This window comes from Scylla paramamosain, chromosome 30, assembly GCF_035594125.1.
Source record: "Scylla paramamosain isolate STU-SP2022 chromosome 30, ASM3559412v1, whole genome shotgun sequence".
Taxonomy (NCBI): Eukaryota; Metazoa; Arthropoda; class Malacostraca; order Decapoda; family Portunidae; genus Scylla; species Scylla paramamosain.
The window spans coordinates 6,765,138-6,779,706 of record NC_087180.1 but is presented as its reverse complement, the minus strand read 5'-3'; the positions used below and the strand labels follow the sequence as shown (position 1 = coordinate 6,779,706).

At 41.0% G+C, this 14,569-nt stretch overlaps 2 protein-coding genes across 2 annotated transcripts in view; one reads left to right on the top strand and one right to left on the bottom strand.

Moving 5' to 3' along the window:
* LOC135116194 (malignant T-cell-amplified sequence 1-like) overlaps window positions 1-14,569 on the top strand; it is a 57,552-nt gene that overhangs the window by 517 nt on the left and 42,466 nt on the right. The window contains exon 2 of the mRNA XM_064033513.1: window positions 8,604-8,756. Within this exon, the coding sequence (XP_063889583.1) occupies window positions 8,604-8,756 (153 nt within the window). The remainder of the gene's footprint in view (window positions 1-8,603; window positions 8,757-14,569) is intronic.
* LOC135116195 (uncharacterized) overlaps window positions 11,262-14,569 on the bottom strand; it is a 49,189-nt gene continuing 45,881 nt past the window's right edge. The window contains exon 3 of the mRNA XM_064033515.1: window positions 11,262-13,305. Coding sequence (XP_063889585.1) covers window positions 12,506-12,994 — 489 coding nt within the window. The 5' untranslated portion in view covers window positions 12,995-13,305 and the 3' untranslated portion in view covers window positions 11,262-12,505. The remainder of the gene's footprint in view (window positions 13,306-14,569) is intronic.

The window sequence follows — 14,569 nt, the reverse complement described above, 5'->3', positions numbered from 1 at the left end:
ATATATATATATATATATATATATATATATATATATATATATATATATATATATATATATATATATATATATATATATATTATAAATAAGGTGTCAGTTATAAGCTGCAGGTTGGCAGCTGTCAACATTGAAAGGACAGCCTTAGAGTATTAGTGTGCAGAGGTTAGGATGAGTAAATTTTTACAATACTAGAATGCACCTCAGTAAGAAATTTTCATATGAATCTTGATGTGTTCTCATTGATTGACCCTTTTTTTTTTTTTGTCCCAATTCCATAGCTACCTCTCTTCAGACAAGCCTGGGGGCTTGTGGGAATGCTTCAGGATGGGAAAGAGAAAATTCTACTGTAAACAATTTCCTGCCATTTGCCCATCTCATAATTGCCCAGTATAAATCCCTAACTGTCAGATTCCAGTGAACAGCATTTCAGCTAAATGTAGTTGGCTGTATGAAGTGAGCTACCAGAAGGTTTTGCCTGCTGGCAATCTCTGACAACTACATATTAACTGAGGCATTTTCTGATAGTTGTAGTGATGTATTTCACTGTGCATGTGCATTCTTCTAACTGTTTTATTTTGATAGTGTTAAATATGACATACATATACCACTGCTGTCAGTCCTGTATAAGATAGTACAATATTGCTACCAAATTGGTCTTCTGCTTTTATCCTAGCAGGGTCTTGGTTGAAGAGGAGGGAAAGGAAAAGTTTGGTTTCTTTCTTCTGCTCTGCTTCATTCACAAAAATCAACACACTCTATTAAATATGCATAATATGCATATTAATATGCATAATATGCATCTTGTATAACAGTTTTACGATCAGTCACCTATTCATGGCAGTGTCTTGGAAAGAGTCAAGTAAAACAAATGCATGCCAACCTATACAACTTCCTAGCCTTTTATCCTACAAAACCACAAAAATTCCTAGCCTTTTATCCAATAAGAGTACAAAAGTATAGTAAAAATAAATAAGGATGATTTTTTTTCCTATGTAGGAGGGGCACCAACTAAGGGTGACAAAATTTCAAAAAGAAAAAGGCCCTATGGTGCCGGTAGCCAAACAGAGTCAAAAGCAGTAGTCAAAAATTACTGGATAAGTGTCTTGAAACATCCCTCTTGAAAGAGTTCAAGTCATAGGAAGGTAGAAATACAGAAGCAGGGAGGGAGTTCTAGAGTTTACCAGAAAAAGGGATGAATGATTAACTCTTGCTTTAGAGAAGTGAACAGATTAGGGTTGAGAGAAAGAAGAAAGTCTTGCCCAGTGAGGCCACGGGAGGAGGGAAAGCATGCAGTTAGCAAGATAAGAAGAGCAGTTAGCATGAAAATGGTGGTAGAAGATAGCATGAGATGCAACATTGCAGTGATGAGAAAGGGGCTGAAGACAGTCAGTTAGAGGAGAATTGATAAGACAAAAAAAGTTTTATATATAATATATATATATATATATATATATATATATATATATATATATATATATATATATATATATATATATATATATATATATATATATATATGCACATATACATTTATACATACATACATACATACACACAGTGGAACCTTGGTTACTGAATGCCTCCCTTTTCAAACAAATTGGTTTCAGTGTAGAAGTGGGTGTCAGGTGAGTATCATTGAAGAAGAGGGGTTTTATTGTCTGGAAGGTTGTGTCGATTTGATAGTGGAGGAATTGAGCTTTTGAGGCATTGAGCAATACTAAGTCTGCTCTGCCCCATTCAGAAATTTTAGAGAGATCCAAGGTCAGGCATTCTGTGGCTTCCCTGTGTGAAATGTTTTCTTCCTGAAGGGTTGAACATCTGTGAAAAGACATGGAAAAATGCACAGTGATATCATCAGCGTGGGAGTGGATAAGACAAGAAGTTTGGTTTAGAAGATTATTGATGAATAATAGGAAGAGAGAGTGGGCGACAGGACATAACCCTGATGAACACCATTGTTAATAGATTTAGGAGAAGAACAGTGACCATCTACCACAGCAATAACAGAATGGTGAGAAAGGAAACTTGAAATGAAGTTAGAAGGATAGAAGCTGTAAGAGGGTGGTTTGGAAATCAAAGCTTTGTGCCAGACTCTTTCAAAAGATTTTGATATGTCTAGGCAACAGCAAAAATTTCACCAAAATCTCTAAAAGTAAGGAAAACCAAGATGATCAACAGTAGAGTGGCCTTGACAAAACCTGTACTGGTGATCAGATAGAAAGTTGTGAAGTGATAAATGTTGAAGAATCTTCCTGTTGAGGATAGATTAAAAACTCTTTGTAGGCAAGAAATTAAAGCAATAGGACAGTAGTTTGAGGGATTAGAATGGTCACCCTTTTTTAGGAACAGGCTGAATGTAGGTAAACTTCCAGCAAAAAGGAAAAGGTAGATGTTGATAGAGTTGAAAGGGTTTTGACTAGGTAAGGTGCAGGCATGGAGGCACAGTTTCAGAGAACAATATGAGGGATCCCATCAGGTCCATAAGCCTTATGAGGGTTTACACCAGTGAGGGTATGAAAAACATCATTGCAAAGGATTTATAATGGCTAGCATGAAGAAGTCAGAAGGTGGCTGACAGGGTAGTCCTGAATCATCTAAGGTAGAGTTTTTAGCAAAGGTTTGAGCAAAGAGTTCAGTTTTAGAAATAGATGAGATGGCAGTGGTGCCATCAGGTTAAAATTATGGAGGAAAAGATGAAGAAGCAAGGTTATTGGAAATATTTTTGGCTAGGTGCCAAAAGTTACTAAGGAAGTTAGCTCTTGAAAGATTTTTACATTTTCTGTTAATGAAGAAGTTTTTGGCTAGTTGGAGAACAGACTTGGCATGATTCTTGGCAGAAAAATAAAGTGCATGAGATTCAGGTGACAGGAGGCTCAAGTACCCTTTGCGTGCCACCTCTCTATCATGTATAGCACAAGAACAGGCTAAGTTAAACCAAAGTTTGGAAGGTTTATGTTGAGAGAAAGAGTGGGGAATGTATGCCTCCATGCGAGACATTATCACCTCTGTTATACCCTCAGCACACAGAGATGGGTTCTCTGACACAGAAGCAGTAGTCATTCCAAGGAAAATCAGCATGATAACTCCTCGGGTCCCCCCAATTAGTAAAGGCAAAATGCCAGAGGCACCTCTGCCTTGGGGGATCCAGTGGAGGGATTGGAGTGGTAGGACAAGATACAGATACAGTCATGCCTCATAATTCAAACATACTTCAATTTGAACAACTCCCACTTCAAACAGGGTTAATGAATAAATTTTATCCTCCTAATTTGAACACAGACACCTGCTCAAGTGATGCCATTTGTTCAATATATATAGTCTCTCTTGCGTTCCTCCTCCCTCTTCCCTCCCTATCCCTTTTCTGTCCTTTTCCCCCACCCCTCATCATTCCTTTCCTCCCTCTATCTCACTCATCCTCCCTCCTTCCATCTCTCTCTCTCTCTCTCTCTCTCTCTCTCTCTCTCTCTCTCTCTCTCTCTCTCTCTCTCTCTCTCTCTCTCTCTCTCTCTCTCTCTCTCTCTCTCTCTCTCTCTCTCTCTCTCTCTCTCTCTCTCTCTCTCTCTCTCTCTCTCTCTCTCTCTCTCTCTCTCTCTCTCTGCCCCCTCCACTTCCTTGCTCCATATACTCTCCTTCCCTGTATGTCCCTTCCTCCCATTGTTCCTTTCCTCTCCCTCTTCCATGTGATCTCAAAATCTCCATGCCTGTCTCCTACCCTCCCCCCCTTATCTGTCAGAGATAAGGGACAAGGGTGTAATAGTTCCCTCTCTTTCCCCCTTATTCATCCTGTCATTTTCATTGTCATTTTCATTTCATCCTTTCTCACTTGTATAAATACATTTTCATGCTCTGTCAGTCACATTCTACTTAGCAATTCTTAGGATTGTTCTTACTTTCAGAGAGAGAAAGACAGAGAGAAATGAGAGAGAGAGAGAGAGAGAGAGAGAGAGAGAGAGAGAGAGAGAGAGAGAGAGAGAGAGAGAGAGAGAGAGAGAGAGAGAGAGAGAGGATTTTAGTGCAAAATAAAAATTGTGTACACTACAACAACTGTTTTCAAGACTGAAGACATCAGGAATTTTTTGATGACTGATCATTTTGAGGTTGGTGTTTATTTACAATGGGATTTTTTGTAAAAATTTAAAGTCATTATTTTTGTATCTGACATATAGAACGACCCACTTTTTTCATCTTTTTTAGGATGATTCAGATGCCATTTTGTATGCTGAAATATGCAGTATTTTATGTTTTCTTTTACTGTATTTTTTTCTATAATTTAGATTATTTTCATTCAATTCTATGTTTAGTGCTTGACAAACCCATAAAAATGAAAAAAAAGGAAAGGGGGATTTTGGGACCTGGAACAGATTTTTTTTTGCATTAATTTTAACGGGAAGAATTGCTTCCCAATTTGAACATTCCCAGTTTGAATAGCTCAAAAGAATGAATTAAATTCAAATCATAAGATACTACTGTATGAGTTTGTGATTGGAGGAGCCCAATTGAAAAAATAGGGTAACAGCATAAGCGGAAGGATTAAAGGTTAGGAAAAAGTCAAGAATGTTGGGCGTATCTCCAAGACAATCAGCAATGCGAGTACGGTGTTGCACCAGTTGCTCTAGGTTGTGGAGGATAGCAAAGTTAAAGGCTAGTTCACCAGGATGGTCAGGGAAGGCAGAGAAAAGCCAAAGCTGGTGGTGAACATTGAAGTCTTCAGTAATGGAGATCTCTGTAAAAGGGAAGTGAGTCAGAATATGCTCCACTTTCGAAGTTAAGTGGTCAAAGAATTTCTTATAGTCAGAGGAGTTAGTTGAGAGATATACAGCATAGATAAATTTAGTTTGAGAGTGACTCTGTAGTCTTACCCAGATGGTGGAAAACTTGGAAGGTTCAAGAGTGTGGGCATGAGAGCAGGTTAAGTCGTTGCACACATAGACGCAACATCCAGCTTTGGATTGAAAATGAGGATAAAGAAAGTAGGAGGGAACAGAAAAGGGGCTACTGTCAGTTGCCTCAGATACCTGTGTTTCAGTGAGGAAAAGATGAGGTTTAGTAGAGGAGAGGTGGTGTTCTACAGATTGAAAAATTAGATTCAAGACTGAGAATGTTGCATAAGTTAAGGAAGAAAAAGTTGAGGGGGTCTTGTCAAGAGACTTATGGTTGATACCAGAAGAGCAGTCTGACCTGGGGACATTTGTGGTTCCCTCCCCAGATGGGGATTCTAAGGCTGGTTAAGAGTTGCCATATTGATTTTGAATTTTAAGTTAAGTGTGTGTGTGTGTGTGTGTGTGTGTGTGTGTGTGTGTGTGTGTGTGTAATTAGGTGCTTGTAGTTTTCTGTGAAGGAAGAGGCTGTGACTGCCCCCTTGTGTTGTGAGACACAAAGGGAAACATTCAGTGAGGTCACAGCTGGGTTAATGATAGGTTCACAGCACCTCATAGTCCAGTGCTTAATTACTCACTGGGAGTAATTATCGTTTTGGCAAGTGTTAATTATTATAGATATCCAACTTCCATTTTTTCCTAGCTTCAGTGGTTTTCTTTATTAATGGCTTGTGGGGCCTCTGCTGCATTCTTAACAGTATGTTGTTATTTAAGTATAATCATATAAATTAACTTTTGAAATGTGAAATATCACTAAAAACTCTTGGAAACCTTTTCTGCAGGCTCATAATCTTCAGTTTCATCCCCTTCCTCCCTCTAGAGCAGAGGTTCTCAAACTTTATTGCTTAGGGGTGCACTAATGATATATCTTTGACTTTCATGGTGTACCAATTCTACAGTCAGCATAGTGTATACTTATCTATCAAAATTATGTGGCACTCTTGGGGGATAGTTGTGACGCACTTCTGTACCTTGGCACACAGTTTGAGAATCACAGTTCTAGAGTCTCCCATTGACAGTGGTGTTCATTGGGGTTCTGTCCTGTCACCCACTCTTTTTTTATTATTCATCAATGATCTTCTAAGCCAAACTTCTTGTTCAACTCTTCTGGAATTAAACAGCTTTTGCAGGGAAGCCACAGAATGCCTGATTTCTAATCTCTAAAATTTCTTTGTATTGTTCAGTGCCTCAAAAACTCTATTCCTCCATCTATCAACTAGACACAGCCTTCCAGATAAATATTCCCTCTTCTTCAATGACACTCAGCTGTCCTCCCCCTCCTCTACACTGAACATCCTCAGTCTGTTCTTTACAAATAATATAAACTAGAAACTTCACATCTCATCTCTAGCTAAAACAGCTTCTATGAAGTTAAATGTTCTGAATTGTCTCTGCCAATTTTTCTCACCCCTCCCCCCCCAAGCTAACTCTGTACAGGGGATTTATCCATTCATGTATGGAGTATGGGGGGCTTCCACTTATACTGCTCTTTTAGACAGGATGGAATCAAATCCATTTTGCCTCATCAGCTCCTTTCCTCTAACTGTCTTCAGCCTCTCTGTCATCACCACAGTGTTGCATCTCTTCCTATCTTCTACCACTATTTTCATTCTAACTGCTCTTCTGATCTTGCTAACTGCATGCCTTCCTCCTCCTGCGGTCTCGCTGCATAAGGGTACTTTCTCTCTCCCTTATTCTGTCCATCTCTCTTATGCAAGAATTCACTAGGATTGTCATTCATCCCTCTTTCTGGTAAACCCTAGAACTCCCTGCCTGCTTCTCTATTTCCTTCTTATGACTTGAACTCCTTGAAGAGGGAGATTTCAAGACACATCCACCAATATTTGATGATTCTTTTTAACTTAATTTTGGGGACTGGCATGCAAGTATTTTTTTTTTCCCTTGGCCAGTGTTTCCTCATGCTTAAAAAGGAAAAAAAAGCTATAAGTGTTAGATATTGGATAGGAATACATAGTGTAACATGAATATCTGTGGACATTGCTACAGGTGAAAGTAGAGGTTATTCTAAATAGAAAATGTTTTATGCAGATAAGCATTATGCAGCATTGTTTAGCCATGTTGCATTTACAATGACCAGATCAGCTGGGCATCCATGATGGGATGTGTAGATGAGGGAATTGGTGAAATTATGAATTATTCAATCATGATTTCTACAAGTTTTGGAGAACTGCAGTATCCAAAATGAGATGGGTGGACAATGAACAGGTGATTTACAGATAAATGTTACACAAGGATTGTAATTAACAATGGATAAAATAATACACTATGTGGCACCATGCCTGCCAGGGGAGGGAGGGGGCAGGTGTGATACCAGCATCAGATCAGCTAATTGGCAGTAATTCACTTATACTTTTCCTGCCAAGACAGTGATAGTGAATACATTTAGAATGAAATGCATAAGTTCAAGATTAAAAACTGCTGGCAATGCCACACACTTACAGTAACATGGAATATGCAAATACGGTGTTTCTCATACAAATTCAGTTTCACTAAGGGACATCCCCCATCCACACATCCTGCCATGGACGTCCGCCAGTCTGCTGTGAATGTGTTGTGCACCCAAACTTAAATTTTACAACGTGCCTCATAATGCATATTTGCATAGAATATTGCTTAGAATAACTTGAACTTTCACCTCTAGCAATAGCCACAGAAAACTGTGTTATACCCTGTATATATGTTGGTAGCAATGAGTTTTTTTTTTGTTTTCCCTTACATGAGTTGATATTATGAAGGCCTGACATGGGAGCAGTTATAACTTATGAGTGCTCATATATCAGACCTTTAAAGTGGCAGCTCCTTTAAGGGACCGAATTAAAAAACACTACTGCCACAGCCACCCTTGTTTGCTACCATTTTCTCATGCAAATTTTAATGCTTACATATACGAAACTTCTCCACTTTCTTGCCTGAAAGCCTTTCTCACTGTTCTCACCACTCATGGGAAAATAATCAGATCAGTATCAATGCCATAGGGATAAAATCCACAAATGTACAAAACTGCAAATATGTAGAGAGCAGTGTAATCCTTAATAATATAGTGGAACTTTCATTCTCAAACTTAATTCGTTCCTGAATGCCATTCAGAATTTGAAATGTCTGAAAACCAAAGCTATTTTACCCATAAGAATCAATGTAAAATGGATTAATCCATTCCCAGACACCAGTCTACAGTCTTATGACAGCCAAGATGGCTGCTTCACAACACCTTCACTCACAAATTATTTACCCAGAAAGGATGTATTGAATGAACATAATGGCACAGAACTCATAAGAAGATACTGTTTAAACCAATTTAGTGGCGGAAGCCTTACAGAGGGACACAGAAAGGAGCAACTCACTGCCAAAATGAAGATGATCATAACACTTAGACATCTTGCTGCTGGGAAAATCATCTGGAAAAATGGGGATCATTGAGAGAGCTACAGGTGGCTTGGGATTACTCTTGAATGCCGAAAACTGTTTGTTTACATCGAGGGTTTCCATTTACCTTATTTCAGAGATTGAATTACTGTCTTACACTGTGTCTCTCCTCCAGATATATAAAAATGAAGTAGATATTTATAGAAACTTTTGTTGCCTTTTAACATTTGAAATCAAGTAACTTTGTCCTTGAACTGAATAATGGTACCACAACCAAAGCAATAATGAGCAAGGTTCCACTGTATGTCATCAAACCAGTAACTCATCTTAACTCATTGACAGGTTTGATGAGAAGGAGTCTGTGTCAGGCACCCAGCAACTCAAGTCTTCTGTACAGAAGGGAATACGCAACAAATTGGTGGAGTCCTTCCCTTCACTTGGGGATTACCTTGAGAAGATACTGCCCAAAAAAGATGCCTTCAGGATTGTGAAATGGTGAATACTGTTGTCTGCATGAGAGATGGAGTTGCATGTAGATCTGGCTGGAACTAAATGTCCTTAATGCTTTAGTGCTTACTAAATGTGATATTTACTGCAGGTTGAGCATCACATATCCAAAATGGTTTGGTTCAGAGGTGTTTTGGATTGAATTTTTTTAATGAATTTTAAATCTTTAATGCAACAGATCAATCAATGGAAGAAATACTTATTACTTATTGTGAAATTCTTTTATCAAATGTAGCCTAGGATATATTACTATTTTCCAATCTTATTAATGTAAAAGAAAATTATGCATTATACTGTACTGCTAAAATTATGTGTAGTAATCCCTCATCTATTGCGGGTGTTATGTTCCAAAACCCCCCCCGGGGTAGGTGAAAATTTGTGAAGTAGAAACAAGGCTGCATTCAGTAGTGCAGCTCAGGTGACCTGGGTGACCTGGGTCGTCCGGATCACCCAACTGAACAGTTTTGGGCATCTCCCAGGATACTGTAAACAAATCATCAAGGTTGCCATGGAATTGGCCATATTCTACCCAACTCTGTAGCAGTAAACATATGGCTGGCACTTATCAACTTGGTGATTTGTACTACAGAGTATTTGCTATCCTCAGCAATGAGGTTCTTGGTAAAGATCTGTTATTAATATCATTAATTAGCCATCCCATTTCCTTTATTTTTATTCTTTTACATATTTAAGACTTAGGGGATATATTAACAGAGATTCTTAACTAGAGAGGCTTGACTCAGCCCAACTCTTATGCTTAGAGTTGTGCTTAACTTCCCAAGTTGGGCTGAGTCTAGGTCTTAAATTAAGATAGATCCAGATGTAGCCTAACTTTAAGAGTTACACTAACACTAAGTTAACCAAGCAAAGATGGCTGACCGTCGAGTCCAAGCCTGTCACCCCCTTTCAACCCCTTAAGGATGTTCTTGATTACCTGTGTGACTCTGAACTGTTGGACATATATAGACTAGACCTGCAAGAATGTTATTTGTGACAGATTTGGCAGGAGATGCCTTGGAGAGCCCCACAGGAAGGAGTGATGTGCTGACACTAGTAATTAAAGTAATAATTACAGTGTTATTTAGCCAATGCAAATTGCAGCTGTGCAGCAGTGATGACCTTGGGTCCTCCTGTGTCTCATTTACCTTCTTAGTAATAGCATCCCATGCAGCATTTTTGTGCTGCTGAATGAGTGAAGCCCGTCAGGCTACATCTTTCCTCATATACTGACTGGACAAGGAAGGAAAGTCATGCCATTAGTCCAGCTGGGTTTCCTCTATTGGCCTTTTTGGCCTTAGGGCCTCCATACTAAAGAAAAAGGACAGGAAAGGAAGCACTGCTGGGTGGGAGTGGCAAGGCAGTGTTGGCTCATGGACATAAACACTGAGACAAAATACATGCACCTTGCGCAGGATCTAATTTGTTTATTAATAAACACATTTTCATGCGCTCATACTCTTACAAAGTCGATGACAAATTATCATTTTTTTTGTTATTTAATCCAAAAAATGTAAAAAGATTACACTATTAACTCAAAATTGAGAAATAAAAGATTTTACTGTTTGGCTCTTTCACCATTTCATACTGGGACTTAAGAGTTTATCTCAGCACAACTTTAAGCATGCTTAGGAGATAAGCACTGGTCTAAGCAGAAGGCTGAGACCAACTCTGAGAATCTTTGTTAATATGGCCATAATACCAGTACATGTCATTGCATGTATGCGGACAGTACTGTAGTCATCTTTTTTTTTTTTTTTATGTAGGAAGGACACTGGCCAAGGGCAACAAAAATCTAATAAAAAAAATGCCCATTGAAATGCCAGTCCCATAAAAGGGTCAAAGCAGTGGTCAAAAATTGATGAATAAGTGTCTTGAGACCTCCCTCTTGAAGGAATTCAAGTCATAGGAAGGTGGAAATACAGAAGCAGGCAGGGAGTTCCAGAGTTTACCAGAGAAAGGGATGAATGATTGAGAATACTGGTTAACTCTTGGGTTAGAGAGGTGGACAGAATAGGGGTGAGAGAAAGAAGAAAGTCTTGTGCAGCGAAGCCATGGAAGGAGGGGAGGCATGCATTTAGCAAGATCAGAAGAGCAGTTAGCATGAAAATAGCGGTAGAAGACAGCTAGATATGCAACATTGCGGCGGTGAGAGAGAGGCTGAAGACAGTCAATTAGAGGAGAGGAGTTGATTAGAAGAAAAGCTTTTGATTCCACCCTGTCTAGAAGAGCAGTATGAGTGGAACCCCCCCAGACATGTGAAGCATACTCCATACATGGACGGATAAGGCCCTTGTACAGAGTTAGCAGCTGGGGGGGGTGAGAAAAACTGCTGGAGACATCTCAGAACACCTAACTTCATAGAAGCTGTTTTAGGTAGAGATGAGATGTGAAGTTTCCAGTTCAGATTATAAGTAAAGGACAGACCGAGGATGTTCAGTGTAGAAGAGGGGGACAGTTGAGTGTCATTGAAGAAGAGGGGATAGTTGTCTGGAAGGTTGTGTCGAGTTGATAGATGGAGGAATTGAATTTTTGAGGCACTGAACAATACCAAGTTTGCTCTGCCCCAATCAGAAATTTTAGAAAGATCAGAAGTCAAGCGTTCTGTGGCTTCCCTGCGTGATATGTTTACCTCCTGAAGGGTTGGACGTCTATGAAAAGATGTGGAAAAGTGCAGGGTGGTATCATAAGCGTAGGAGTGGATAGGACAAGAAGTTTGGTTTAGAAGATCATTAATGAACAATAAGAAGAGAGTAGGTGACAGGACAGAACCCTGAGGAACACCACTGTTAATAGATTTAGGAGAAGAACAGTGACCGTCTACCACAGCAGCAATAGAACGGTCAGAAAGGAAACTTGAGATGAAGTTACAGAGAGAAGGATAGAAACCGTAGGAGGGTAGTTTGGAAATCAAAGCTTTGTGCCAGACTCTATCAAAAGCTTTTGATATGTTCAAGGCAACAGTAAAAGTTTCACCAAAATCTCTAAAAGAGGATGACCAAGACTCAGTAAGGAAAGCCAGAAGATCACCAGTAGAGCGGCCTTGACGGAACCCATACTGGCGATCAGATAGAAGGTTGTGAAGTGATAGATGTTTAAGAATCTTCCTGTTGAGGATAGATTCAAAAACTTTAGATAGGCAGGAAATTAAAGCAATAGTACGGTAGTTTGAGGGATTGGAACGATCACCCTTTTTAGGAACAGGTTGAATGTAGGCAAACTTCTAGCAAGAAGGAAAGGTAGATGTTGACAGACAGAGCTGAAAGAGTTTGACTAGGCAAGGTGCAAGCACGGAGGCACAGTTTCGGAGAACAATAGGAGGGACCTGTCCTGCCTCTCTGGGTCATTCAAGCTGTCCAGCTCGGTGACCTGTGCCATGGCCATGAGGGTGTGCTGCTGCAGATCTTTGTTGGTGCAGAGTGACTTGCTGGCGGGCAGCTGAGTGGCAGAGAATTCTGATACACTGGGCTCCCATGGAGGTGGGGCATGGAACTCGAGGGTAGGGCAATCTGCCTGTGGCTAGGGCCAGTTGCCTATGGTGGTGAGCATGCAAGTGGCCAGCATGGACTGCAGTAGTTATGGGTTGCGGTGAAGGAAGTCGGTGCTCTGGGTTATTACCAGCCTCAGTCTCCTGTGTTATGCTTCAGCACACTGAATGTGTGGCAGGCTGTGATCTGCTGCACTCTGGTGGTCAAAGGCACAAGGCTGGTATCACTGCATGACACAGGTGCTGGTCCACTTCAGTGTCCCAGTATGATCCTCATGGTGGTGTTTTGCAGCACCTCAAGGCTTTTCCCACAGTTGGAGCACCTGGTGGTGGTTGCCTCATTGGCCTTGTGGCAGGCAATGCATTCCTCCATCAGGTGGGCCAGGCTACACACGCCACACCTGACAGCATGTTTGCACCATGCCTGGAGGTGACTGAAGCACTGGCACCTGTTGCACCTCACAGGCTCTCCTTGGTAGGAGCACATGGAATATTTGCCCCAGCAACCAAGGTCCAGCTTGGTGGGTGGCAACCCTATAAACACCAGCAGCACTTGCCTTGTGGGCAGCTTGTCCTTCCTGGAGCACAGGTGTTGGATGAAGGCTACATGAGGGTAAGCTTCTACTGCATCGAGGGGCAGGTCCAGAGGGTAGTGCTCCAGCACTACCTTCTGTCTTCTTACACTGGGGTCGAGAAAGAGCACCCTGTTCCCTCCCTCAGTGATGTGGTGTAGGAGTGCCATGGAGTCTTTGTCCCTAGGTGTAAGGACATACTTGGTTAGGCCTCACCTCCATCTGCAGGTCAGGCTACTCCCTCTTGAGGGTGGTTATGGCCTGGTACACACTGCTGTGGTTCCCTGTGCTGCCCAGCTTGAACTCGGGCCTCAGGAGTTGCTGGTGGCAAGCTCAGCTGCTCCTGATAGTGGTCCATCCCTGCTCCTGTTTCCCATTGCTGTCCTGCTGCTTCTGCCCATCCTTGCTCCTGCTGGACAGGATGAGTGAGGCACAGTTGCTGGTGTTGTCCTCAGGCAGATCAGGCTGGCTTCAGTCTACCCTGAAAATGAAGTGAGAGAAAATGTCAGATATAAGAGAAAACATATATACAAGGGTCACAACAAAGATTACTTATTTATCAATACTTCCACTGTCTCCCTCTAATTCTTATCTCACTCCTCACCATTGCTGCTTATATTTATTCTTTCTACTTTCTACCCATCCTCCCATCTTCCTCCTTCACCCTTCCTCCACTTCTTTGCCCCATTTATTCTTCCCTGGTTATGTCCCTTTTTTTTTTTCTTTCCTCTCCCTTCCTCCTTTGTCTTGTCTCAAATCTCCCTCTTTGTCACCTCCCCTCCCCATTACCTGTCAGTGATAAGGGACAAGGGAGAGTAAAGGGGAGGAGGGCAGGGAAGGGGAAAAAGGAGGGAGGGAAGAAGAAAGAGAAGAGAGGGAAGGGGAAAGAGGAGAGAGGGAAGGGGAAAGAGGAGAGAGGGAAGGGGAAAGAGGAAAGAGGGAAGGGGAAAGAGGAAAGAGAGAGAGAGAGAGAGAGAGAGAGAGAGAGAGAGAGAGAGAGAGAGAGAGAGAGAGAGAGAGAGAGAGAGAGAGAGAGAGATTTTATTAGTAGTAGTATTAGTAGTAACAATATTTGTCCTTACTGTACTGCTGCTTCAACTCCACACCTATAGGCCTAGGCTTACAGGCTTAGGCATTTATACTATAGCCACATGAGACTTTCAGTAATTATTAGATAGTTTTTTTCAAGAAAAAAATGACTAATGTACCAGCAAATGCGAAGTCTTCAAGAAAAAAAGTGACTAATGTGCCAGCAAATACAGTGTGTGGTACATTGCCCTCCCATCCTACCTCCTACAGAATGGGATATATGGGTGAAAGAGTCACCTCTTGTGGTTTCACCATTTATATCATGTAGAGATGAGATAAAGAATACAAAGTGTGGTCACCTCAAAGTGTAATGCTGATCTCCTTCCAGCTGGCTCCTGGATCCTTTATTTATTTATCTGAGGCTGAAAGGTGTCCATCAGTCACATACAATACATTTGTTACATGGTTTAGGAGAAAAGGTTGTGGAGGTGGTAATTGGCAAAAGGTGTGAGACCAGATGTTTTCCTAAGGGACTAACACACGTAGAGTAGTCAGATGAGGTGCAAGGGTACATGGCATGTCCCCATGTGGCAGTGTGTGTCCACATGGTCGTCAGTATAACATGCATGCTATTACAACCAAGTTCCAGCTCCCCTCATAGCTGCCACTACCTTGGGTCAACTTTTTCTAGACCACCAATGAGATAACGAAGAATC